The 26,183-nt window shown below is 44.4% G+C and overlaps 2 protein-coding genes across 4 annotated transcripts in view; one reads left to right on the top strand and one right to left on the bottom strand.

The window, feature by feature from the left end:
- The window catches only part of Bmp2k (BMP2 inducible kinase), a 102,484-nt gene extending 98,632 nt beyond the window's left edge, over positions 1-3,852 (top strand). For both annotated transcript variants that reach the window (XM_052198541.1, XM_052198540.1), the window contains one exon: positions 811-3,852. In XM_052198541.1, coding sequence (XP_052054501.1) covers positions 811-2,201 — 1,391 coding nt within the window. In that variant the 3' untranslated portion in view covers positions 2,202-3,852. The remainder of the gene's footprint in view (positions 1-810) is intronic.
- On the bottom strand, positions 2,134-25,634 carry Paqr3 (progestin and adipoQ receptor family member 3). Of its 2 annotated transcripts, none has more exons than XM_052198544.1 (7): positions 25,274-25,634; positions 22,166-22,328; positions 16,379-16,534; positions 13,411-13,608; positions 11,371-11,461; positions 9,815-9,963; positions 2,134-2,229 (listed from the first exon to the last, which is right to left on the bottom strand). In XM_052198544.1, the coding sequence occupies exons 1-6, from the start codon at positions 25,456-25,458 to the stop codon at positions 9,821-9,823; spliced, it is 936 nt and encodes a 311-aa protein (XP_052054504.1). In that variant the 5' UTR covers positions 25,459-25,634; the 3' UTR covers positions 2,134-2,229; positions 9,815-9,820. The 2 variants fall into 2 exon arrangements, with proteins under 2 accessions (XP_052054504.1, XP_052054503.1); XM_052198543.1 differs by lacking the exon at positions 2,134-2,229 and adding an exon at positions 7,233-8,055.
- Between the last annotated feature and the right edge of the window lie 549 nt (positions 25,635-26,183).

The raw sequence follows: 26,183 nt of genomic DNA, 5'->3' as shown, positions 1-26,183 counted from the left end.
GTGTAAGGAGGAGGTGTTGGAAGAGTGTGGGCTGCAGAGCTGCCGGAACATGACAGCGTGGACTTTGGAGAGAAGGAGATAACTCCGAAGCCACCGTGCCAGAGACCTTTTTCCTGAGCAAAATGAATAATAGTTCCTCTATCATAAGCTAATTTTCACAACTATATATTGTACTTCCAGTCCTTAGTAATTGTTTGGATAAACATCTTAACCATAAGGGGGCGGAGTGAGAAGTATTTGTAATTTGGATCAATACAAATTGGTTCTCACCTCTGGAAAATCCAGTTCCGTAAGTCAGTGTACTAGGAAGGTAGCGTATTTTCAAGTAAACTAAGGCGTCTTAATTAAAGATGAGCTAGTCAGGGAAGGCACGTGGTGCGCCTCGTTAAGTGGCCTTGATAGTGTCTGCATCAGAGGTGGTCCTTAGCTTTGATCTGTGAGACAGATCCATACTGACTTAAAGTACCCATTCTAGAAGGCAAAGTGCAGATGTAAAACAAAACACACAGGGCCCGCAGGCAGGTGGATACGAATAAAGAGAAATAAAGTTTGCTTGGAGAGTGGATTTGTTAGGAGTGGAGAAGACCATCAATGCCCTTGTGCCATCGAGAGTCCTGTTCTGCTGCTGTGGATGCAGTTTCTTTGTCCCGAGGGTCTGTGCCATGTGTACAGAGACAAGTATGTCTGTCTGCATTTCAGGACCCAATCCCCTGGCCAGAGCGCCCCTCCTGGGAAGGACATGGAATGCCACATGCTTAAGTAGATACTGAAATACTTGAATACTGTAATGATCTTTCTTTGAACTTCTAGGTTCTCCTGAAAAGAAAACGGAACAGTCTCCAAATCAAAGAAATATCATTGTGAACCCTACCAAAAATGGAAGCTCAAGTCCAATATGTAAAGATCAGCGAGCTGGAAAGAAAACCTCAGAGAATCCCGTAGTCAGGGGCCAAGTGCAAAAGGGAAATGAGGATTCTGAAAGCGATTTTGAGTCAGACCCCCCTTCTCCTAAGAGCAGTGAAGAAGAACAAGAGGATGAAGACGCACAGGGAGAACACGGGGAATTTAATGATGACGACACTGAGCCGGAGAACCTGGGTCACAGGCCTCTGCTCATGGACTCCGAGGATGAGGAGGAGGATGACAAACACAGCTCGGACTCCGAGTGTGAACAGGCAAAAGCCAAGGGAGGAGCCGCGAGCTCCCTGCGCAGAGACAAACCTGGCGGTGCCCAGGACACAGCACTCCTGAGCCCTGCCGGTTCGCCTGCTGATGCGCTGACTCCCAGTCCGGAGTTCGATGTGTTTGGTGCTGTTCCCTTCTTTGCAGTGCCCGCTCCACAGCCGCAGGGCAGAGGGAATGGGAAGACCCTCTCCCAGCAGACGTTTCCGGAGCAGGAGGACTTCGACGTGTTCACGAAGGCCCCCTTCAACAAGAAGGTCAACGTCCAGGACTGGCCCGCGGCGGGGCCGGACACCCGTCCGCTGCCCGCACGGCCCAGAAGTGTAGATATATTTGGCTCCACTCCCTTTCAGCCATTTTCCACGTCAGCCAGTAAAAGTGAAAGCAAGGAGGATGTTTTTGGGCTCGTGCCCTTTGAGGAAATAACCGGGAGTCAGCAGCAGCAGCAAAAAGTCAAGCAGCGCAGCTTGCAGAAACTGTCCTCTCGCCAGAGACGCACAAAGCAGGATGCGTCCAAAAGCAACGGGAAGCGCCATCACGGCACGCCCACGGGTGCCAAGAAGACTCTGAAGCCGCCCTACCGCACGCCCGAGAGGGCCCGCAGGCACAAGAAGGTCGGCCGCAGAGACTCACAGAGCAGCAATGAGTTTTTAACCATTTCAGATTCCAAGGAGAACATCAGCGTCGCGCTGCCGGATGGCAAGGACAGGGCCAGTGTCCTGCAAGCTGAAGACAGTCTGCTGGATCCTTTTGGTGCCAAGCCTTTTCATCCTCCAGACCTGTGGCACCAGCCCCACCAGGGCCTCGGCGACATCTGTGTTGATCACAGCACCCTTTTGCCTGGGAGGCCACGACAGAATTCAGTTCATGGGTCATTCCACAGCACAGACGCATTGAGAATGGACGACTTTGGTGCCGTGCCCTTCACAGAACTCGTGGTGCAAAGCGTCACTCCACAACAGTCCCAGCCGGTCGAATTAGACCCCTTTGGTGCTGCTCCATTTCCTTCGAAACAGTAGATACTTCAGGTGGACTCAGCAATAACTCCTGTTTCAAAAAAGTATGAATAGTTTTATGAATCTGGAAGAAAACGTATTTGTATAGTTGTTTATATCATTCATTCTGACAGGTTAATCAGGATAGGTGATTTTTAGATAAACCAAACGGAATCATTTGTACAGGGTAGTAAATTGATGCCTTCTTCAAGCAGGAGATCTGAATCGAAAGCTCCAAGGGCTCTGGCTACTGACAGCTCAGAGGGTCACTCACGGGGCTTCCTGGGAAAGCTGGTGTGCGGCGGCTGAGGGACAGGGAAGCTTATGGCTTCAGATATCCAAACGTCACCTAGGTGCACACCCCAGATCCAGCATTTGAAGCCAGGCTGACTGAATGTTTCTGCCTGTGCGGAAACAGTCTAGAGTGTACTCTTCATACACTTCTCTGTAAGGCAGGGCCAGAAGAAACTGACTATCGTGCCTAAAATAACTGTTGCATTAAAAAAAAAACAAAAAAACAAGTGCCATTAATAATGGACTCTGCAAGGATAAGTATATGAAATAATGTATATATTAACTCACTTTAGCTCTTCTACGGTGTATAGATCAAAACATGTATATGATAATATATATGCAGTTTTTAATATGTCAAAAATAAATTTTTACAATGTGGAATGTCTAGAACAAAAATATAAAGAAATCTTTGGCATTTGAAAAAAATGTAAAAGAATGATACGTCAAAAAGAAAAGCAACATTTGGTACTTCAGAAATACTTTGTTTTTGAATGGATATTTGCCAAAACTTTTGTCATCATGTCCCTGCTGAAGTACATCGATAGAGGGGGTGGGGTGGGGGAGGGGGAGGCAGGTTATATAGAAATTTAATTTCAGAAACAATGTAGCTGAAACTTTAATTTTTAAAGAAGTTTACAATGTAAAATCATGTTGCATTTACTGACCTACTTTAGGACAGCCCCACCCTCATCCATCACTGGGGAGGCCTGGGCTACAGTTCCTTCCTTCAGGGTTAGAGGGCGCAGCTGTACAGTGCTCTGAGCGTGATGGGCAGTCCCTCTGCAAGGGCAGCCAGACCCTCAGTGGATGGAAGGATCAGATGGTGGGACTAGGCACTTAATTCTGCTACCCAACTGCATCAGTAGTGAAAAGAACTAAGCTACCAAATTGCCTTTAAAAAAATATCACCAGTCATAATGAGAAACTTGAAATTTTGTAGTTGTGGTTAGTGATAGCAGTTATACATCAGTTAATGTGAATGTACTATCCGTGCTTCCTATGTCTGTCTTAAGTTATGATTAGCTGTCTTACAGATGAGCATTTGAAGTTTCTAGATCAACAGCTATTGCTATTGACTGCAATATTTTAAGTTGACTATCTTTGCCCCCAGTTAGTGTACCTTAATAATTATATTAAAACCTCTTAACTTTAATGCCCCACGGGATAAACCATTTGCCTACTTTCAGAGTTCAGAACTTGGAAAGAAGCAAAATACATCACCAAGGCACAGTCCCTTTGTACTGCTTGTCTCCTCCTCTGAGGGCTCAGTCGGGGTAGTGTGCACAGGAGCAGGCCACACCACACCGCCCAGAACCGGGCTGTACCACTTACTGTCCTCGTGCCAAAGGCAGAGACTATGTTTGCACCTTTTTTTTTTTTTCTGGTTCTCAGGTTGATCAATCTCACTAATGCAAAAAAGCAGTAGACTCTTTAAGCTACAAAACAGACTCGGTAATGCTTTCTCCCTAACGTGATGACGAACTGATATGGTGTTCTGAGTTGTGAATATGAAATCAGAGTTCCACTTGCCTTTCAATGCACTGAATATTTTGAAGTGATTCACTGACAACAGCCCCTTCTGCTGGACAAATTCTTAGGAAACAACTCTGCTACCACTTCAAATGTTTACATTGCCTCCCACAGCCCAGCAGGTGACGCTCCTCTTGAGAGCAGCTCATTGGACAGATTAATTGGAGATCCAATGGGGCAGCTCCTTCATGTGGCTGTTAGAGGCATTTTCTCAAGATGAGGAGACTCCATTTAACTTCCAGTCTCTGCAGCCACGGGTACAGCTGAGCCTTAGGTAGCTAATTCCCGTGCAAGAATTTGGCTCCCATACACAGGAGAGCACTTACCCAGCATCCAGCCCTCACTGAAAAGCTTGACTCTGTTATGGGATGGCCCAGTTCTGGTTTAAAGAATGTCATTTGGGTGTGCCCTGTGCTTCTAAGTATGCAAAGCAGTTCTAACTCAACCAGTTAGACTTGAACATCTAAGGGAAGTCACGAAAGGAGCCCAGGAGAGAGTCTGAGGCCAGAGTTGCCACCTAGAAGCTTTAACAGTGCTCATTAACTTTGAATCTTTTCTTAAAAAGTAGACCCTTTGCTTCACTTTGGTCAATCGAAGGTTAGTAATGCCAGAGAATCTTTTAGGACCTTGAAGAAATGGATTTACTAAGGCACCGAGGTTGCTTGGTATGTAGCTGAGGAAAGGTCTGCTACAAGCTGGGTGAGAACGGACCCGACTAGAATCTTAAGCACTGAGTGCGCCTTCCCTGGGCTGTGTGTCCAGGGCAGTTAGGAAAGCACGTGACTCTCAGATCTGCACCTTGCAGTCAGTCCTGCCGTGTCCCCAGAGGGACTACTCTCATCTCTGATGGAGACTACTAAGGTGGGGCCCACTCTGGTCCATCTCTCCATTGGGCTGTCCAGGTCTGGGTACTTCACTAAAACATTGTTTGAAGGTGCACATGTATTAATATCACTACTTATGGGGAGTTTGGGTATATTTGTTTAATACATGTAGAATGCGCAGTGGACTCTGTCATTTTTTTCTTTTATTTTTAAGCAAAACTAGTCATCAACTTAGTCCAGTTGCTGAGCTGACAGTCTACTGTGAGGAGATGATGTGTCTACTGAGAGAATGACAAATGACTGTTGGAAGAAATGTATACTCAGTGGTGTTTTCTGCTAGGATAAGAAGATACACACACACCACAGCTCTCAGTTATGGAATTAATGTGAATTTAAAAAGGCAATCGTAGTTTCTTTTAAGAGCATTCACTTCTAGTGAGGGAGTTTACAAAAGCCACTGAAAGGAAGACGCAGATGAAAATACAGAGGATTGGGCGTGGTTTAGGTTTTTAGTCTTTTTTTTTTTAATTTTTAAAATTCACAGTGCTACTTTGAGGAAGACTGGTTTCGTGACTTTGTTCTCTTTGTGACTGAGGTCATCCTATTAACAGAAGGAGTAGTAGCCGCTCGTTCTTTCTTTTGCGGTGCCGGGAACTGAACCCAGGGCCTTGCCCATGGGAGGCAGGCACTTGAGGGCTGAGCCCCACCTCCAGCCTGGAAGATCCCTTTTAATTGCTGGCAAACAGCTTTAAGTGCACTTTCTTTGATTACACTTCCATGTTTTTGTTAAACTTGAATTTTCTGAAGCCTTTATGTACCACTAAGCAAATAATTTTAATCTTTAAATAAACCGGGTTTATATCCTTAGTTATATTTCTAATTGTTATAAAACATACTTGCTAAAGTAACTTAAGCCCTCAAATGTAGCTTGGAGATGTTTGAAATAGAATTCAGTTGCTTTCCCTGTACCCAGTAAAGCACTAATTTTATTACCTTATTGCCTTTACATTGCTTAGTCTTGAATCCTGTTCACTATTTTGTTTGAGATTTAAAGTTATTTTCTTACTGTATTTATCATACCTACTGTTTTAATAATCTGCCTTCTTTAAATGCAATAAATCCCAAATGGATTGCTTATTCTTTATAACCAATGCCTTTGGAGTTTATTATTATTATTTGTATCATTAAAAGTTTCATTACAAACTTCTGTTCAGTTCTTTCATCCTCATCATGGATTCTGTCTCAGTTTTGTGCTCTGTTCGAGTTCATGGTTTAAGATTTAAGAAGATGCACTTGACCTAATTTTTCTGCAACAAGAATACTTCAAAACACAATTGTCACAAATTTACCAATACAGTGCTTGTAAGGTCAGAACACAGACCTTAGCGTGCCTTTTCAGTTACTTGTCTGGTATAGTTTTTCATTTGTACCTTGTTGTGTTTGATTTTTACTCTTTTAAATTTAAAAGACTGTCAGCATTAATTATTTTAATTAATTTGATTAAGCATTTTAAGTATAATAGAGGTTTTGGCATATTAAAAAAATGGACTATATTTTTTGATGCGCTAACTTTGCTGACAAGAGTTGCAGTCTCAGCTTAGAATACAGTATTCCTCAATCTGGAATCTAGTTGGTGGCTTGTATGCTTTCTCAGTTGTGAACAGGTCATCTTGTTTGATGTGAGTGGACTTCTGTTTTGGAGCAGTGACCAATGCAATGCAGTCACTTAGAGCCAGTTATAGTCAAATCTCTCCAAGGAGGAGCGTGCAGTATTGGAGGTATCGCAGTAATTCCTTCTAGGAAAGGCTGGCTCAAGCAATATGTGTAGCACAGATAATACTCATGATCCTTTAGAACTCTTGGCGTATTAAGAAAGCACATAGGCTGACACAACTGAGAGTACCAGCCCGCCGTGCAGTAGCTGGATGCCACACGGGAGGAGCAGCAGGGCCTCAGAGGGCCCACTGCTGCTTCTCTCCTCACAGACACCATTTTGAAGGGTAAGTTTCAGTTCTAGACCATTCTTATCAGTCCCAAGTACGTTTCTTAGCAGTGTAAACAGTTACTGTGACAATACATATAGGAGACCCCTCTCCCCATTCCCTTCACACTGGTAGGTAGAGTTGGAAGAGATGCTGCTTCTTGGGTGGACTCCGACCTGCTCAGCAAGTGGCAGGAATCCACAAGTGCAGGCCTTGCCCCTTGGTATTTAATACAGGGCAGGGTGTATCTCTAGGGGATACCTGCCAGGCGGAGACTTGTACAGCTCTGCATTCTTCAAGCACAATCTTCACAATGGATACTCTGCCCAGTGGGATTACAGCTGTGACAGTCCCTGACTCATCATTTGACTCTAACATGCGATGTCCAGCTGTAATGTATCACAAAGAATGACAAGCAGCACACATGTAGTAAACTGTATTTATTTACATATGCACACGTTGCCATGCAGCTACTTAACTGCACTCAGTATAAGCCACAAAGATGAACAATGTCTCGCTGTTGGAAAAATGGCTTTATAGAGGAAGATGATTGTTTGTTAACTGAGTTAATTGTATCTCTATAAATTGTTATAATTTACAACAGTCACAGATAGTTAAAAAAAGTCTTAGCTTTTATAGTTTGTATAGCTAGTGAGGCTAGCTTTCTTAAAATACTGTAGCTGGAAATACAATTTTCAACTTATTTTAATAAACTAATAAAAACAAAACTATACATTATTACAAAGCTCAGATTTTAAGCAAATGTCAAATATTTAAATATGAATAATTTTTTATCAGTAGTGCTATGCACACAGTAGATGGTCAATAAATGCTGACATACAGAAGTGTTTAGAATTGGCAGCAATCCACAGTCATTCCTTTATAATAAATACATTATAAAGATAGATGAGAACAATAGGTTTTTTTTTTGTTTTTTACAATACTGAACATTTCAGAGAGCATGGAATAACTGTCCCTACAGTTAGACTTAGGTCTTGAATTTAAAGAAGAGTTATCTGAGAACAAAGTATGCACTTCTTATGTGTGTCATACATTCCGCAGTTACTACAATTCATGGACAAAAAGAAACCAGGCATTTTAAGAATTAAAGTAAAACTTATAAGGCTGGGAATGGTGGCACACACCTTTAATCCCAGCCTTCGGAAGGGAGAGGCAGGTGGCTCTCTACGACCACAAGGCCAGCCTGGTTTATATAGCAAGTTCCAGGGCTACAGAGTGGGACCCTGTCTGAAAAAAGAAAAAAAAAAGGAAACTTAAAAGACTTGATTTTTTTTTAATTCATAATAAAAATGGTTCCACATCTAAAATTACTGGATTTTACTTTCAGTTTTTACTTAATAACTATTTAGTATACTTCTGGCCAAAATGACAAAATGTGTATTCAAGAAAAGCACTGGTCAATAAAGGATATTTTCTAAAAAAATATATCCTATTTTTGTTATATCCAGGTCACCTAAAATTGAGCATATGAGAGTTGAGTTTGTGACCCTAAGGTATAACAGCCACTTTCAAAACAGTGCTCCATTGTAACAACGGCAATGAAGTAGTGTCCTTTACAGAGTAAAATTCCTGGAAAAAATTCCTGCTAACATTCTAGCATGGGAAATTTAAATTCCAAAACCACTAGATTAGAAAGAAACACTCTGCAGAGGCATATCTACTTTCCTACTACTGGATATAGAAAGTGCATTTAGAAATAAACATCAATGACAAGAAAAAAAATTATGATATATTAGTTAATTCCCTTTTTCTAAAAATATACCAGCATTTAAACCAGCTTGTCAACTTGTTAGGAAACTTAGGTGATACTTTGTATTTTAGTGGACAGCAGAAGTTTTCATGAATATGGTGAATGAGTTAACTTATGCATTTAGGAAGAGGAAGAGTCATACTGTCTGACAGGGCAGTGAGGTTACTACTGAGCTTAAGACTAATGCTCAGCTCTCAACTGTACATGGTGTTTACACACACTTTTCATGTTGTCAGTGAAATGCGGGTACAGTGTAAACTGGATTAGAGCAGAGGTGAGGAATCTCGCCGTGACCGATGAGCCAGCTGCGTGCTCTAAGGCTTAAGGTTTGCTTCGTGCTCAAGAAAGGGCCACCCCGATCGCATGGCCTTCAAAGTAGCACCCGTATAGTTTTGAACCCACAAAACTTAGGACTACAGAGTTAGAGACCAGAGAGTTCTTTGGGGAAACTGGGATCAAAATTCAGTGTCAATCCAATTGTAATATGGAATTAAATAATATTTGGAGTAAAATTAGGTAGCTGAGGACTGGGCTATCAGACTGTGTTGTTCAGTCATGCCCCTACTTTCCAATCTGATTTCCAATCTTTTTTAAAAACAGCAGTACACGCTTGTTTCTTTTCTCAACATCTTTCTTAAAGATGGAATTAAGGTTTTTCTTGCCAGCAAACATAAAAACAAACAAACAAACGATCAAAACAAAACAAAACCAAAAACCTAAATGTTTCTAAGGAGAGGAGAACCCTGCTAAGGGCAGTCAGTCAGGCGCCAGCTTCTCACAGAGCACAGAGGCAGAGACTGTGATGGTTCTGCTGGACTGCTTAGCTTGCAACAGCACAGGGTGCAGCAACCCTGGCCTTGAAGAGGCACTTAAATTTGCTCACTTAATGACACTGTCTCCTCTGACAGTCATCATGCAGGATGCCTCCACTGCTTAGGGACAGGGGCCCTTCCTAATGAATGAAGTTGATCTTACACACAACTTAGAGTCCTTTCATATCTGCTACTCAAGATGCTTGCAACACATTTAAATTTCACTGTCTGTACAAACAGTGAATCATTGTTGCAAGAGTCAAGCACAGTTCTTACTATAGATACAAGTATATTTTTCCATTTTTTATAAAGCACTGTGACTCATTAAATAAGAAAAGGTTAAAAAAAAAAAAAGGAATCTTAGAAAAACTGGGGTCTAAAATTCCCCAGTGTATATTGCTGAATGACGTCACCAGGGCCATACCTGGAGTCACAGGCGGGAACCATAGGCAGGGCAAGGCTTGCTGTGTCTGTACTGCATGACATACACGGTTGACTGATGCCACCAATACAGCATCACTACTGCAAGGACATGCCAGATCTGGTGGCTTGATCCGAGGTAGTTTAGTTGTCCTGGAAGGGAGAAAAGAAAGAAAGGCTGATGGTATTATTTCAGTGTTAAGAGAAAAATATACTTCTTCCTCTGGCCAGATTGGCTATAGATAAATCAGATCCAAGCATTTTTAACAGGGTAGTCATATTTCAGGTGTTATTCTTTAAGAATGCAAGCTAATTTCGGAAATGCTGCTCCCAGCTGTTTCTAGATGATATTGGGCGTGCTTGGGTAGTATAGCCTTAGAGCTCAGCTTTAGTTTTTGAGTGTAACTTGTGTGGGCCAATGCAGCAACTCAGCAGGTAAAGGCCCTGCTGTCAAGCCTGATGTTCCCCGCTGCCTCTCAGATCCACACGGACTGGACTAAGAGGGAGCCCGCAGAGGGAGCCTGATCTCTCAGAGCTGTCCTCTGACTGATGCTCGGACGCTGTGGCACCCCCTCCCCAGCTCATGGGTACACACACGCAAGCGCACACACAGTAAATGTGGGAAACATTTAATGTAAGGCTTTATTTCAGCAATTTGATCTTTTGTCTTCCATGTCTAAACACAGTTGGCGAGTGGGGGAAAGTATTGTATGAAAGACAAGAAGCACTAGTGCTCCAGATCAGCATGGTTTAGGTATCATTTTTGCTGGAGCGCATGCATTGTCTGGCTGCATGTGAACCTGCTAGGCGTTACACAGGGGAAGGACTAGTTGATCACGAATACAGGGGAGCTTCCTGATGTTTCCCGGTCAACAACAAGAATAACTAGAAATGTCAGCATTCCCTTTAGTCCTGCTATGGTGGTATGGTGTAAATACCTCTCTAGCAGTGGTGGTAAGAAGCTCAAAGCCAGACTGGGAGCCTTGCCCGATTGTGTAGGAGTGTGTGTGGCACAATCCTCTCACCCAGAGGATACGTTCCTAGATTCCACCCTGGAGTGGTTTCCTTCAGATATCAGAAATCACAGATGAACCTCTAATGTTCATGCACAACAATGACTTTGAACCTGTCCTCTGGTGACTGCCCTGTGTCTTCACTTCCTGCATTCCTTGCTGTATGTCTCTGCATATGAATTTACTGTAGAAGAACAAGTTGGTAAGGACAGAAGAACACGGTAGCTAATGATACTGCCCCAAGGTAAAAAGAACAGGGGTAAGAAGTCACATGAGCCTTGGAGTCTGGTGAGCACTGTCACAAGCTCATAACTGAACAACAGTGTCAACCCCATCCCCTGAACCCAAATCATTCTATGAGAGTGATAGGAAAGATCTATGAAAGTCCCCTGAAATTTAAAGTTATAGATTAGAAATGCTTAGGAATGGAAGAATCATTCCATAATCATTAATACTGGAAAACAATCTAAACTTTGATTCTCAGAAGCTTTTACTTCAAATGTGTTTTTAGAAGAGAGCTATAAAATCATGATGAACAGGGACATACCTGGAAAGTACCGTTCCGGGACTTTGGAAATGTAGAACAGGAAAGCAAGAAGAGCTATCACGTACATCACAAGCACTCGGGGCGCGAAGTCCTGGAAGGCAAAGCGGGTTTCCTTAGACTTCCCCAGTATGACTGACACCTGCTGGAGGCCAGAGGTGGGATTTAAAGATGGCTTCATCTCAATTATCCCGCTGATGGTTTCCGCAGTAATAGTTTCTTATTCTCATTCCACAGGAAAAGAGGTCCACAGCCATGGAGTACAGTGTCACCTGAGAGTCTGGCTACTCCTGGAGCTTGAGCTGGTGACAGTCCTGAGACTGCCCACCCCCTCTACACATGGTTACAGAACGCCGTGTGTATGAGAGCGGAGTCGGCAGAGATAAGAGACAGACCTGAACAGTCCTGCCCAAGGCAAGAAGAGCTACAGTAGCTTTCCACATCCCAGATAAATTCCCTGAGCTACCTGAAGCTCTGCATCTCACTGTGATGCGCAGGCCCAGAGTTCCTCCCAACTCTAGTGAACACCAGTGAGCTGAAACACACATACTGTTCCCAAATCTCATCACAGACCCGATTTACCAATCATTCCCATAGGAAACAAAGACGACTCTTTCTTCCTTTTCAAGTATGTGAGAATGATCCCTGCTGTCTCCATCTCTATATTCTTCTGCTTCATCAGTCTCAGACTGCCAACCACCCTAGAACCCTCCTTCAACCACCCATTGGCTTAACCCTTCCAGAAATATCACCTTCAGGAGGGGCAGCTTCCCATCTTTAAAAAAATGAGAGCTTTTTAGTGAATTTATTCCAAGTCCCCCCTTTGCTTCTTTGATAGAATGATTGATGATCTTGTTAGAATTCTGTTTTTAAGAACCACTGTCCTTATTCTCCAGTTTTCTATCTAAAGTCTTATGAAAATAGAAGTATTCAAATTTTCCTAAAATCCATCAGCTCAAAAGTTCTTATTCATTATAAGCTTAGCATAATTTACCACCTCTAAAATTAATCACTTCTGTATCAGTAACCAGCTTCTGTTAGAATTAAATCACAGATAGTAGCTTCTCATTGTATCGTCTTATTCTTGAAGGGCCAAGATGGCCGGAGAAATGGCGTCTCACACATAGCAGGACAGCTAGGCCCTTCTCGCTCATCAGCTGAGTTCCCTTCCTGGTCTTTTGAAGAGAGGCCTGCTGTCCTGTGACTCCCAAGCCTCTGTGTCCCTGCCACAGAACCGCCTTTCTGTTCACTGGCCTCTGCTGATGAGCCTCACACCGTGACAGCAAGCCCACTGACAGCCCCTCCTCTCCCAGCTCAGTCTCCTGGAGTGACAACAGAAAAGTCCACTTTAGTCCAGGTGAAGAGCTGTGCGACAGCTGCCACACCAGCCTTCCTGTCATCCGCACCAATGCCCAACATTTTTGAGTTTTCTCTCTAGCACACATTGGGGTCCTTTTTTATAAGAAACAAATTTCTGTGTCCCACAGGAACATAGAGCCCTCCTGGGTTTCTGCCTGTCATCCATCACTTGTCCACAGGATCCGAGTCGGCATCAACAGCTTCTCCTTTCCTTCCGAGTGCATGCTTCTGACCCAGCTCTGGCCTCACTTCAGACCCGACATCTGATTTTCTTACGTCCCTTACGTATCTCCAACCAGAAATTCCTCTTCAGCTCCTCATCCCTCACCCTAAAAACAAACCAGTTGCTCCCACTTCTGTAACCCGTTGTCTACGGTATTATCACTAGTCCAGCAGACAAACTGCAACCTCAGAAGTAGTCCCCAGAAACGCTATGTGTACTTACACATAGTGACAGAAAAGGAATGTTATTTCATACGATGACTCATTAGTAATGAGTAGTAATGGGCTAACTTACGATTTGGAAAGGTATGCTTATTTATATAGCTACAGAAACTATGTCTCAACATACAACTAAAGGAACACTCCCGAAGGAGTCAGAGCTACCCACGTGGCCTGACGTTATCCAAGGAATGAAAACGAAGGACCAAAAATAAAGAAAAATTCTGACCACACTCAACCTACCTGTACAATAGGGGCACTGATTCCTCCATTGAGCCAAACCCAGTGAAGAGTAGGGATCACTCCATATCCCGAAACAGAACAGAAGATGATGGGGCGGAGCCTCTGCCACTGCTGTGTGAGGTAACTGGGATGGATCTGGGCGAAGAACACTGCCAGGATCATGGCGAGCACGGTGATCAGGTACACTTGACGCCAGTACTGGAATGAAGAGGATAGCTATCTGGGCGTCTACATTAAGCATTACTTTAGTGTCTGGCCTTAATGTCCAAACCAGATCCCCCATCCCTTTTAAAGAGTGTTGTATACAAATGTTAAGTTTTTGAAGTTTCTTAGGATGATGAAGAAAATTGAAAATGACCCGGTAAAAGGCCACACTTACTTCATCACACTGAAGTGTTTTCTGAGTACCTGCGGCATGCTTGGTATAGGCAGAATGTGGTAGGAACAAGGTTGCCTAAGGCCTGGGCTCTCCTGGTAACTGAGCTCGGCCTATGGGAGGGGTAGCCCTGTGAACATGATGAAAATGTAATGATAACACTGTGACCAAGTCACAAATAGAATGCCGTAGAACCACTGAAGCAAGAACAGCAAATGTTCCACAGGCTCGCTGAAGGTGCGTCACACAGGAGACAACATCTATGCTGGTGAGGAATGCAAACGCAGTGTGCTGGGAGAAGGAGCAGAAGGGCAGTGCAGCTTGGAGAAAGGTTGGAAGATGTGACTCAGATGAACTCTGCCAAGCTGACATACTGGGGGTTGTTAAAGGACAGAGTGCATTCTGGGTGTGGTGGCGTGGACCCAGAACACCAGAATGTAGCTACTGAGGTAAGGGTTCAGAAGCCAGTACAGAGAAGAGATGGGAGGAAGCAGAGAGATACGGCTGGGATGGAGTGTGGATGTATGTATACGCGCGCGCGCGCACACACGCGCACGCGCGCGCGCGCACACACACACACACTGGGATGGAGTGTGGACGTATGTACACACACACTGGGATGGAGTGTGGATGTATGTACACACACACACACACACTGGAATGGAGTGTGGATGTATGTACACACACACACACACACAGACAGACACACTGGGATGGAGTGTGGACGTATGTACACACACACACACTGGGATGGAGTGTGGACATATGTACACACACGCACACACACACACACTGGGATGGAGTGTGAACGCATGTACACACACACACACACACACACACGGATGGAGTGTGGACATATGTACACACACACTGGGATGATGTGTGGGTGTATGTTTGTACACACACACACACATACACTGGGATGGAGTGTGTATGATGTATGTTTGTATACACACACACACATATATATCAGATTTAAGGGCCAATTCGACATAACAGAAGGTCTTAGTAGCTGACTCTTGGCGAGAGGGCAGCTGAGGAAGGTTCAACCCTTTCTAGCCTGAGGAGCCACAAAATGGCTTCCATTAAAGCGCCTGAACAAAGGGCCGCAGGCCGAGCTCAGCTACCAGGAGAGCCCAGGCCTTAGGCAACCTTGTTCCTACCACATTCTGCCTGTGCCAAGCATGCAACAGGTACCCAGAAAACGCTTCTGTGCGACGAAGTGTGACCTTTACTAGGTCATTTTCAATTTTCTTCATCACAGTGTTATCAGCTCCACAAAGTGCAAGCATCCTTACCTGGGCTCCCAAGTGTCTGTGGGCTGCCCGGGTCTAGAAGTTACCTGTCAGATCATTTGTCTTGTATGAACCAAGATGTTCTGTCTAGATCCAGGGTCCAGTCTTAGGCTCATTCTCAGAGGTTTATATCCCTTGAAAGGCAGGAGTCACTAAAGGAACTAGATGCTTGGAGAAGACAGTAATTTCTCTTCTATGTAATTGTGGACTATTAATGCCATAGTTTTTCTTTTCTTTTCTTTTTCTAGGTTTATTTTTTATTTAATTTTTATTTTTTATAAAATAAGTTTCCCATCTTGATACTTAGGAAGACGTAAACAGAAACCTCGGTGCAGTATAAAACAGCAGCTGAGGTCTGGCTGCACACCAGCCTTTTCCACAGCGTGTTTCCACTCCTTCCCTTTAAGGCTGCAGAGTCGCACACAGAATGAGTCCTGTTTACTTCTGGGCACACACGATCCGTTTACTACTATAATCCAATTGATGTATACAGTAATTACATATGCATTTAATGATACACTATTTTGTAATGTAACTAGATCTGAAAATCACATACATAGTTAATAATGGTCCTCACATATTCAAGCCGAAGGCTGTTTTCTTTGGTAATTCAATTTTTTTTTTAAACTTTATGTGTCTGGGTGTTCCAGCATGTATGTCTGTGGACCACGTGCATGCCTGATGCCACAGAGGCCAGAAGATGTAGGATCTTACAGAACTGAAGCTACACAGTGCCATGAGATGACACATGGGTGCTGGGAACCACATCCGGGTTCTCTGGAAGACTTTTACAAACCAGCTTTATAAACTGGGCTGCAGTGGACCCACCGCACAGTGAGGGAAGCATGGGCAGGAGACACTCTCCTCACTGGGAAAGAAGGACAACTCTCCTGGGAGAGGCAGAGTGTGGGCTCTGAAAAAGAGGTGAGTGAGACAGGAAATCAAAGTCCAAGTGTGTAACAGCAGGGTGGGGCTGAGACAGGGCCTTGCTCTGTAGTGCAGTCTGGCCTGGGAGCTGAGATCCTACGCCTCTCTGTCCTGTGTTACACAATCACAGACTCGTGCTATTACCTTCTGTCTATTCTATCTCCATACTTAGAGTTTCCACCAGACAATTAAAAGAAAAAACAAAGAACTATGGGCTCATAGTAGACATCAGACATCACAGGAATCTTCTGGAAATTAAGTTTATCCCCACGCAAGCCTCTCCTGTTGAGCTTCGTTCATGGATTTAAACCAGTGCAAGAAACTCCAAATCCTATACAGATGACAGAGTGTGATAGTTCTGAGCACTTACATTATTGCAATAAAATGCATAAAACACTCCCGAGACGTAGCAGCCCAGTATTCCAATAGAAATTCCTGCATAATCCAATGCCATCCATCTCCGACAGGTTTTTTCTGACCGATGACAGGAGAAAAGATGATAGCCTACTGAGCAAAGCATGCAGACCTGCAAAAGGAAATGCAGACCGTAAGAACAAAGGGAGGGCAGGGCGGGGTGCGCACGCCTGTAATCCCAGCACTTGGGAGGCAGAGGCGGGTGGAGTTCTGAGTTCGAGGCTAGCCTGGTCTACAGAATGAGTTCCAGGGCAGCCAGGGCTATACAGAGAACCCCCCCCCAAATAAATAAATAAATAAATAAATAAATAAATAAATAAATAAATAAAAGAACAATGGGAGAACACAGAAAGCCGAGCTACTCATGACTGGTACTCAGAGATATGACTCGGACCCCACAGTGCCTGAGAGTCAGGGACATAAAATATAAAACTGTAAATAAATAGCAAAAATTGGGAAAATGATATAATGTAAATATTTGTAAATACAAATGTTTCCAAAATATCTCTTAAGGTTACTCTGATTCATGAGAAAGTTCAATTTCATACCAGACATTAAATTAACACATATCCCTTAGCAGAGATCAAAGGATATTGTATGCTGCAAAAAAATACAACCCATCACTGAATCTATTCCTTAGAGGTGACTACTGATAACATGCTATATGTCCCTATAACACATGTGTTCCAAGGACCTGTGATATACATGTATCATATCACAAACACATGATAAATACTTTAAATTAACTCATTATAATTAACGTACTTTCTTATTTTCACTGTGAGAGAAGGCTCTGATTGGTCTGGAACTTACTACATAACCAGGCTGGCCTTGAACTCAGAGACCCCTTCCTCTGTATCCCATGTGCTAGTTTAAAGGTCTGTGCCAATATTCTGGGTTTTTTTTTTTTTTCAGATTGTATAAATCTTTCACATTTTAGAGTATGTGCCACCACACCTGGCTACTATTTTTTTCTTTAACTTAAAGACTATATAGGTTACTTCAAAGTTCTAGATAAATGTATCTTCATTATATCCATGAAAAAAGTGTGTATGCTTTCCCAATGGCCAGCAAAGCTACTAGTGTAGACATTGCTCTGAGGGCTGTAACTGGCCATCAGCTATCTGTTGTGTGCTGTGCATTGCAAGGGATAGAAAGATGAGACTTCTACTCTCTAGGAATTTTTTTTTTTTTGAGAAACTCTGCTATAACAACTTCTATAGAAGTCAGCATAGACCATAGAAAACCAAGAAAAGACGGTATTGGCTGTGGGATGCATGTGGTGTGCCTGCAAATGATCCTGGCAGAAGGGACAAGCATCACTGAAGGAAGGGTTGACACTGAGCTGTACCAACATTCAGGGCACTGGGGGGGAGCGGTGGGGGTAGGAAAGGTTGTGTGGTGTTGTGGTGTGTGTGTGTCCATAAAGACAGGTCATATAATGAAAATATGAAACCAATAAAGAACAAAATGCAGATTTCTTCCCGCCATAATTACAGTGACTACACAACACAGTACTTTAACTTTGGAACTATGGCCCAGGTACAAAACTTCTGATGGTATGAAGACCACCTTTATAGAGGTGCAGACTCTGGGGACAAGGCTGAGTTTATCAAGTCAGTGACACTGGGAGTGGAGAAAATGGGACAGTAAGCTACTGTGAAGCAGGCCCAACTGCAGCTAGCTGCTACAAGACAAACGGACATCGTTGTTTGTTCTTGAGCAAGCTGAAGCAGCCTGAGGAGACTGGTGTTCCACTCAGTACTACCACACTTAACCGATTTAGCTCACCGGCTGCCACAGCCTTTCTTGGCATGTGTCTTTAGACTACTGGCTGGCCCAGTCACATGTCCAACTCGGCCATGTTCTCTGGTTATCCCTGAGCTTACATGCATAAGCCTGGAGAGCACTGTGGCGCAACTTCTCACCGAGAGAGATCGATCTCAGAGTCAGACAGAATGATGCAAGAGGCAGCAGCAGGGCCGGTAGCAAAATGACCCCAGCTTGGCTGCAGCCAGCGGACAGGCAGAGAGGGCGACACGAGGTGGCCAAATGCACACAAGGCCCTACTAGAACTGCCACGATAAGGCTGCCGTGGGAGTGGGACTTCAGGCGGCTTTTCCTTTTCTTCTTAAACTTTGATCTGCCTGACTGTTGACACATGTAGACAGTAACTGACAGGAATTATAAAACCGGTAATAAATTTGACCTTGTTGTGAAGAAAGGCATCTGAGGAAGAAAAACCATGGTATCAAAAGGAAAAGGAAATTATGCCAATAAAGCACTCCATGTCTTAAAGGGTGAATCTATATTTTGTGTGTTCTGTTTGCAGAGGTGTATGCCCTTGTTAAGAGGCCCTAGCCAGATTAGAAAGTGGGCAAATTTGTATGTTTCGGATCCAGTAGAAAGCATCCTCTGGCACGTCTCACTATCAAAGTGGGAAGATAATCACAGTGTACATCCACGTGCATCAGCACACTGGCAGGATGACAGAGTATGACACAATCTGGCCCCTGCCCGCAGCCTTCCTCCTCGGCTGTTCCAGACTCAGATAGAGGACGGATCCCTCTGCGTTGGGAAGGTGGCTGTTGCTTCTGCCCCCTCACAGCATTTTCCTGGTTGAATGCCCTAGTTTACCTTTCCGCCCTCCGACATACCTGACTTGACCTCACTGTCATGCTTATCGTATTCAGCCTTACACATTACTGCTGCATGAGGTATGAAGTACAGAGAGATGTTAAATAAGTGTCTGTTAAACTAAGGTTGAAATTACTAAAAAGAAAATTTAAGATGTTTCTAATATGTCTCTTGGTCCTTTAGTACCAAAGTCTGGAACAAAACGGCAAGGTCTGAAATATAAGATGTGATAAAAGCACTCTGCGGCGAATTCCTCGGCTCTCCTCGCCAAGGGCACAGCGCTGGCCTGGGTCTGTCAGGAGCAGGCATGATGTTGCCTTTTCTTCTCATTTCCATATGGTCCTGCACTCCAAGGTCTTTTAAATCATCAAGATGTCAATGGGTTACGGCCTGTATGCATTTCCTGCTTTTAAATAATCTATCTGAACACTTCAATTGTGCTGGTGTAACAGTGCTCCAAAGTTAGGGGAGTAACCAACCACTATCCGATTGGACTTATGTCCCGCTCTGTGAGATGGACCCCACACCTGACACTGCCTGGGGGGTCAAGAACCTAGGACTAGGTAGGCCACAGACCTAGTAGGGAAAGCAAATGCGACTGTTCTGCTAAGAGAATGGAACAACAGAGTAAGTCACATTCTGCTACACTCAGGTCAGTGTCGTGCTCGGCCTTTGTGAGAAGAGCTTTCACTGATAGTAAGTAGACCAAAGGCAGAGACCGGCAGCCAGATGATGTGTTGAGTGGGAGAGTTTAGAGTGCCACTTCTTTTTTTTTTTTTTTTTTTTTTTTACTTTTCTCATTTTTTTTTATTCGATATAATTTATTTACATTTCAAATGATTTCCCCTCTTCTAGCCCCCCCCACTCCCCGAAAGTAGAGTGCCACTTCTAAATGGGATAGCGCTATCAAATCTTCCTCATGGTTCAGGGAACTCCGCAGAGGAAGAGGTGGCAAGGATGTTGGAGCCAGGGGACAGATGACACCTAAGGAAAGGGTGTGTTCCAGACCCAACAGGACCGATACACAAATGAACTCACACATACTGTGTCGGCATGCTCACAGCCTGCACAGGCTGAAGCGGACGAGGCACCAGCTTTGAGAAGGGGGAGCAGATATGAACCCCCATCCCTCCCAGAAGTTATCTCCAATGGATAACCATTCACAAAGGAAACACTGTTCCTCTCCAATGGAGTCACACTGGGCATACAAGCCACACCTAAAGGCAGCCCCTTGCCCAGCAATAGAAGATCAACACAAAATGAACTCAAGTAATTTCTTATATATGTAATGTATGTGTGTGTGTGTGTGTGTGTGTGTATGTATATATACCTAATGATATTTTGGGGCATTTTTTTTACTTTACTTGTTTTTTGTTTATATATTATGGTTTCTGATTTTGTGATTTTATAGGCTTTCCATGAATGTGTGTAAAGTGTGTGTGTGTGTTGTGTGTATATATATAAATAAATAAATAAATAAATATATATATATGTGTGTGTGTGTGTGTGTGTGTATGTATATATACCTAATGATATTATGATATTTTGGGGCATTTTTTTTTTTACTTTACTTGTCTTTTGCTTATATATATTATGGTTTCTGATTTTGTGACTTTATGGGCTTTCCATGAATGTGTGTAAAGTGTGTGTGTGTGTGTGTGTGTGTGTGTGTATGCATGCTTCTCTTGCTTTTTGTTCCTCCCCGTTTCTTCTGTTCATCTCTGGTTTATTTGTCTTTTCTAGGGAGAGCAAAGAAAGACATGGAGTTGGATGAGTGGGAAGGTGGGAAGAATCTGGGAGGAGGTGGGGAAGGGGAAATGGCGACAGAATATATTGTAGGAGCAAAAGTCTAACTTCAGTAACAAAAAATGGTCTACTCCTGGGCATATACCCAGAGGATTCCCCAGCATGTAATAAGGATCCATGCTCCACTATGTTCATAGCAGCCCTATTTATAATAGCCAGAAGCTGGAAAGAACCTAGATGTCGCTCAGCAGAAGAATAGATACAGAAAATGTGGTATATATACACAATGGAGTACTATTCAGCCATTAGAAACAATGAATTCATGAAATTCTTAGACAAATGGATGGAACTGGAAAACATCATCCTAAGTGAGATAACCCAGTCTCAAAAGAACACTCATGGTATGCACTCACTGATAAGTGGACAGTAGCCTAGAAGTGTGGAATACCCAAGAAATAATTCACATATCAAATGATGCCCAAAAAAAGGAAGGAGAGGCCCCTGGTCCTGGAAAGGCTCAGTGTGGCAGTATAGGGGAATACCAGGACAGGGAAGTGGGAAGGGGTGGATTGGAGAACAGGGGGAGGGAAGAGGGCTTATGGGACTTTCGGGAGGGGGGAACCAGGAAAGGGAAAATCAACTTGAAATGTAAATAAAGAATATATCAAATAAAAAAAAAGAAAAAAAAAGAAGAAGATTATCCAATGTTAAATTTAAAGATTTTTCTATAGATCCTTGGAAAAATACAAGTGTAACGTAACAAAAGTTAACAACAAAGACATGATCAATCTGAAACCAAGCAAGTGACAAGGGTCCCAAGGAGAGCAACACTGAAGCACTAGATCAATGGCAGCGAGGTGAGGCAGTATGAAGACAGCAAACGCGAGGCACACAGGCACTTAAACCTCAGAGAGAAGCAGTCTTTCCAAACAGGCTTTAAGTAGACACTTCCACCAGACAACAGAGTATAGTTAGACTCCTAGTGTTCATCCAAACACAGCCAAGATGTTTACAGAGATTACGAAGCAAGGGGTGGCCATGCGTGCCTACAATCCTGGCATTTCATGAGGTGGGAAGCTGAGGAAAATTCAAGCTCAAGGCCAGCCTGGGCTACACAATGGGGCTCTGCCTCAGATTGGGGTGGGGAGGGGAGCATGAACACAGTTCCCACCATCTGCTATGATAACAGCTCCCAAACACATGAGAGCAGCAGCTTCTGTGGGCTTATGCTATGAAGGCAAATAAGCTGTCCCATGTGCCCTCTGGAGGGCTGTTCAAAGCGTTGGGCCTGAAGATCACTGTGCCAGCATTCCTGATATAAGTCCTCCTCACCCCACATGGTGTTTGCGGAGCCACTCACCTGGAAACAGAAAAGACAAATGGAGCAGATCACAAAGTCTTCTCTGGATGCGCTGGCTGAAGGCAGCACGGATGTCATGTCATAGATCCCCAGGGTGAAGAAGAGAAAGAAACCCAGCAAATGACTCCAGATGTTTACCGTCTCATTGGACAGAATAAACAAACTACAAAGAAAACAAACACACAGTTCAGAGTCGCTGTGGCTCAGTGGTTAGGGACTGGGGGAGGGGCTCGGCCTCTGACCGTCTCTGCCTTTCTAAGACTGGATGTCCAGTTACTATTTCTGTGATTTTTCTCCCATTTGCACTCATCCTGGGAGTTACAGCTTTGGGCGTTCAACCCTCACTACTTCTTTCCTCCGATTGCATCACTTTTGAAAGCAGAGTCCTTGCACAGATTCCTCCCTTTCTCCAGAAATGAAGCAATCATGCAAACACTGGAAGTTAGCTAGAAAACTGTCAGGGGCAGTAAACCACGACCCTGCTTAGTGCAAGCTGAGGCATAAACATAAAATACCTTTTAAGCACTTGTTAAATACACGTACAAAGTTCAGTGCATCTAGGAGAGACAAAATACACACGGAGGAGTCCGCTGGAGAAGTCCTGAAGACAGGCAGGCATGCCAGAGCAATTCTGCTATGCAGGTTCTGAAACCAGTTTCAGCTTCAGGTGGCAGAGCCTGCCCCGTTTAGGAGCAAGAGGAGATTACATTGTGCATGGGTACTATTTGTCCTCTTAAAATGTCTTGGCAGCACAGGCTGGCAGAGACTACCATCCAGACCTGGAATCAGTTTCTTCGCCCATAAAGAAAAGGCGTTACATTAGGTGCTTCTGCCTGCTTCCAACTCTTTCGCAACTCTGCAAAATGGTTCTTCATTTTTACTATACAGTGATATCACGACTGAAGATTTAAATACCCCTGCACATCTCTAGCAAAACCAAATCTTTTATTAAACTAACACCTTGGCTGTTAACAAATCAGTTTTTTTTGGGGGGGTAAGGTTTAATTATTCTTATTTCCTGTCTGTGGCTGTTTTGATTATATGTCTGTCTGTGTATCGCATGCATGCCCAGTATCTGCAGAGGCTAGAAGGCATCAGGTCTCCTAGAACTGGGGTTATAGGCAGTTGTGGGCTGCATGTGGGTGCTGGAAATCAAAGGCAAATCCTCTGGGAGGGCAGCCAAAGCTCTTAAGCAATGAACAATCCACCTCCATCCCGACCCCTAGGCCCTGAATCAGAAGTTGTGAAGAACATGAATGTATAGCTAGCCATTTGCAGCAGTTCCTACGGGTCTCACAGCCTTATCTTTATGAGGGCAAAACTTGGTGAAGTCTCAATGATCAAGAAAAAAGAATATCGTGTATCTGGAGACACAGACTTTATATCTTGCCTACCATCAATATAAAGACTATCTGTAATTGGAGGAGGAACTAAAAGAATGCTCTAGAAGCATCTAATTACAGGACTGTTTTGGCAAGTGACACTATATTCTGCCTGTTGCCTCAGAACTTCTCATTTGATGAAACCCAGTATAACCTGATTAACTAAACATACTCTATCCGTGTCCCTTCCCAGGAACAGAGTGCAAATAGAATGGGTGGCCATATAAAAATCTCTCTTCACGTGTAAAATCTGTCTGAGAGACTCTTGAAATTTAGAAGAGAGGCTAAAGGCCCAACGTGGTTGAGATCAATATTGTAGGAAGAGTATTCCCCTAAAGGACAAAGTATTATTGTCAGAAAAGATGGGCACTCGTATGTTTTGTTTATCTTCAAAATCAACACATTAACTCTTGCTCAAATTTCTGAAGCGGTTAAGAGGCAGGTTTGTTAACTTGCGTCTGACTCAGCAACTCAAGATCTAACGTTTTATATGTCCTGGTTTCAACCCCTTCAGATTTGGACTCAACACATCAGACTGCAGAGGGTCACTGCTGCACAGGTACAGTATTCACAGCAGTCCACTTCTGGCCTGCTTCTTCCATCTCCCTAGCAGGGCCTAGCTCTGATGTCTTAATTATGTACCAGAAGCACTGGGGAGATAAAGCAATAATTAAAACTCAAAATTGTGACATCCACTTGGCCATCCATTCAAGCAATGTCACAAAAACACTCTCAAGGCAGTACAAAAAGAAACGGGATGAGGGCAAGACCACACTGGGGAGATCAACAAACACCCGTGGCTGCTGACTGAGCAATTCAAAAAGCCACATTGTGGAAAGCGGAGTTTGCTACCCCAGTGACCCGGAGGACTGTACCAAACTTCTGCTAAATCGATAACTTTAGTACATACAGTGAGTTCTGGCAGAAGACTCTGAAAACTAAAGCCACTTTTAAAATTTTCTTTTTAAACAGAAGCTTTTGGGACTTCCATTTTAAAGCTCTAAACCAACAAACATAGTTCATTCAGAGGCTCCTAAGATGTTCTGTTGGTCCCGGTGTCCCCTTTCAACTTCCTTTGCTACAGGGTTTTTGTTTTTGTTTTTTTTCCTACACAGCATTTTCCACAATTACTATTATGCAATAGTATAATTATCCCTTTAGTGTCTGCCACTCAGGCTAGACCTTACCAGCTTCGTGGGAACAAGGACCATGCCTGCCTTCTGCAACTGGTATAGTGCCTACCACCTAGCAGAGCCTCAATGCACATTTGCTAGATGATTGAATGAATCAGGGCTTCCCACACACACATGCACAGCAGTGTGGACTTGTCTGCTATTATATGGGCATTCAGCTGGCCAACACTTCTGAATCCCCACGGTGCTGCCCTAGAAACAAAGCTCAGGTATACAAAGCAAATAAGGTTCGGCCTTTGTCAGTGGGGAAGATTCCAACCCATATCCCCAGTGATTACCAAATGGAAAAAAGGATGTAAAAGCGCTTTGTAAACAGCAAAGGGCTAATGGAGAAGAAAACGATGACCACTGTTAGTATCATTGCTATTTCGTGGATCAAGGACCCGCGGAGGAGAGATAGAACAGCAAAAAGATAAAGGACCCAGAGGTGAGGAATTGATGCGCACAGAGAAGGGGGGGGGGGGGCGGGAGATGGGGAGAGCAGACAAAAAGCGTGAGAAGAGAGGATGCACCGCAGGGAGCAGTCACTGTACCTTTTGATACACAGTCTGGAGGGCAGGTAGGCCCGGTAGCCGTCGGTGATGTAGGGGTTGTCTTTGAGGGACACCGGGATCTGTTCATAGGTGTAGAGGCGGATGCCTCGGGGCACCAGGACCGGCCAGTACTGGTAGCTGCCCAGCTCGATGTAGTGCGCACTCTTCAGCAGCTTCTGATGCATGGTTCCAAGGCGCCGGCCCGGCCCCGCCTCCCCGGGGAGGGGGCTTCGCCGCTGGCGCCCCCACCCCGGAGCCGCCGCCGCTGAGCTAGGTGCTTCGGCCCGCGTCTGCCCAGGCCCGGCTCCGCTACACACCTCCGCCGCTTGTGCTCAGGCCGGCCGCCGGCGTCGCAGCCTGCTCTGACGTCAGCACGCCGTAAAGCCCCGCCCCCTCCCCGCCCCTCGCCTTGTAGGCCCGCCCGTCCTTCTGCCTTTACCAGCAGGACCCGCCTACCGCCCCGCCCTTTACCCTCCTGGAGAGACCTTAGTTCCTCCGCCAGCCAGTCATCCTCTGGCCCCGCCCTCCTGCGTGTCCCGCCCCTAGCCTGGCCCTCTTAGCCGGCCCACCGCTAGTTCCGCCCTTCCACCCCGGGCCGCCTCTAGGCCCGCCCCCATCCGGCCCGCCCCCCATCCGGCCCGCCCCCATCCGGCCCGCCCCCATCCGGCCCGCCCCTACCTAGCTCCGCCCTCCAGGCAGGCCCTCCCCCTAACTCCAACCAGACCTGCCCATCTTCCTTTAGCTGCAGGTGAAAAATTCAAAGTATAATGGAATCCAAGTGATTCTTTCATTTGGTTTTCATTAGAAGTAATATTTACTATATTTTGAATAACAAGAAGAAAGTAACAGAAAGGTAAATAATTCAAGCTAACTTACAGCTGAATGGTGTATTGTTAATAAGATGCACATG

This window comes from Apodemus sylvaticus, chromosome 11 (genome assembly GCF_947179515.1).
Source record: "Apodemus sylvaticus chromosome 11, mApoSyl1.1, whole genome shotgun sequence".
In the NCBI taxonomy this organism is placed as follows: domain Eukaryota; kingdom Metazoa; phylum Chordata; class Mammalia; order Rodentia; family Muridae; genus Apodemus; species Apodemus sylvaticus.
This window is presented reverse-complemented; position numbering and strand designations above follow the sequence as displayed.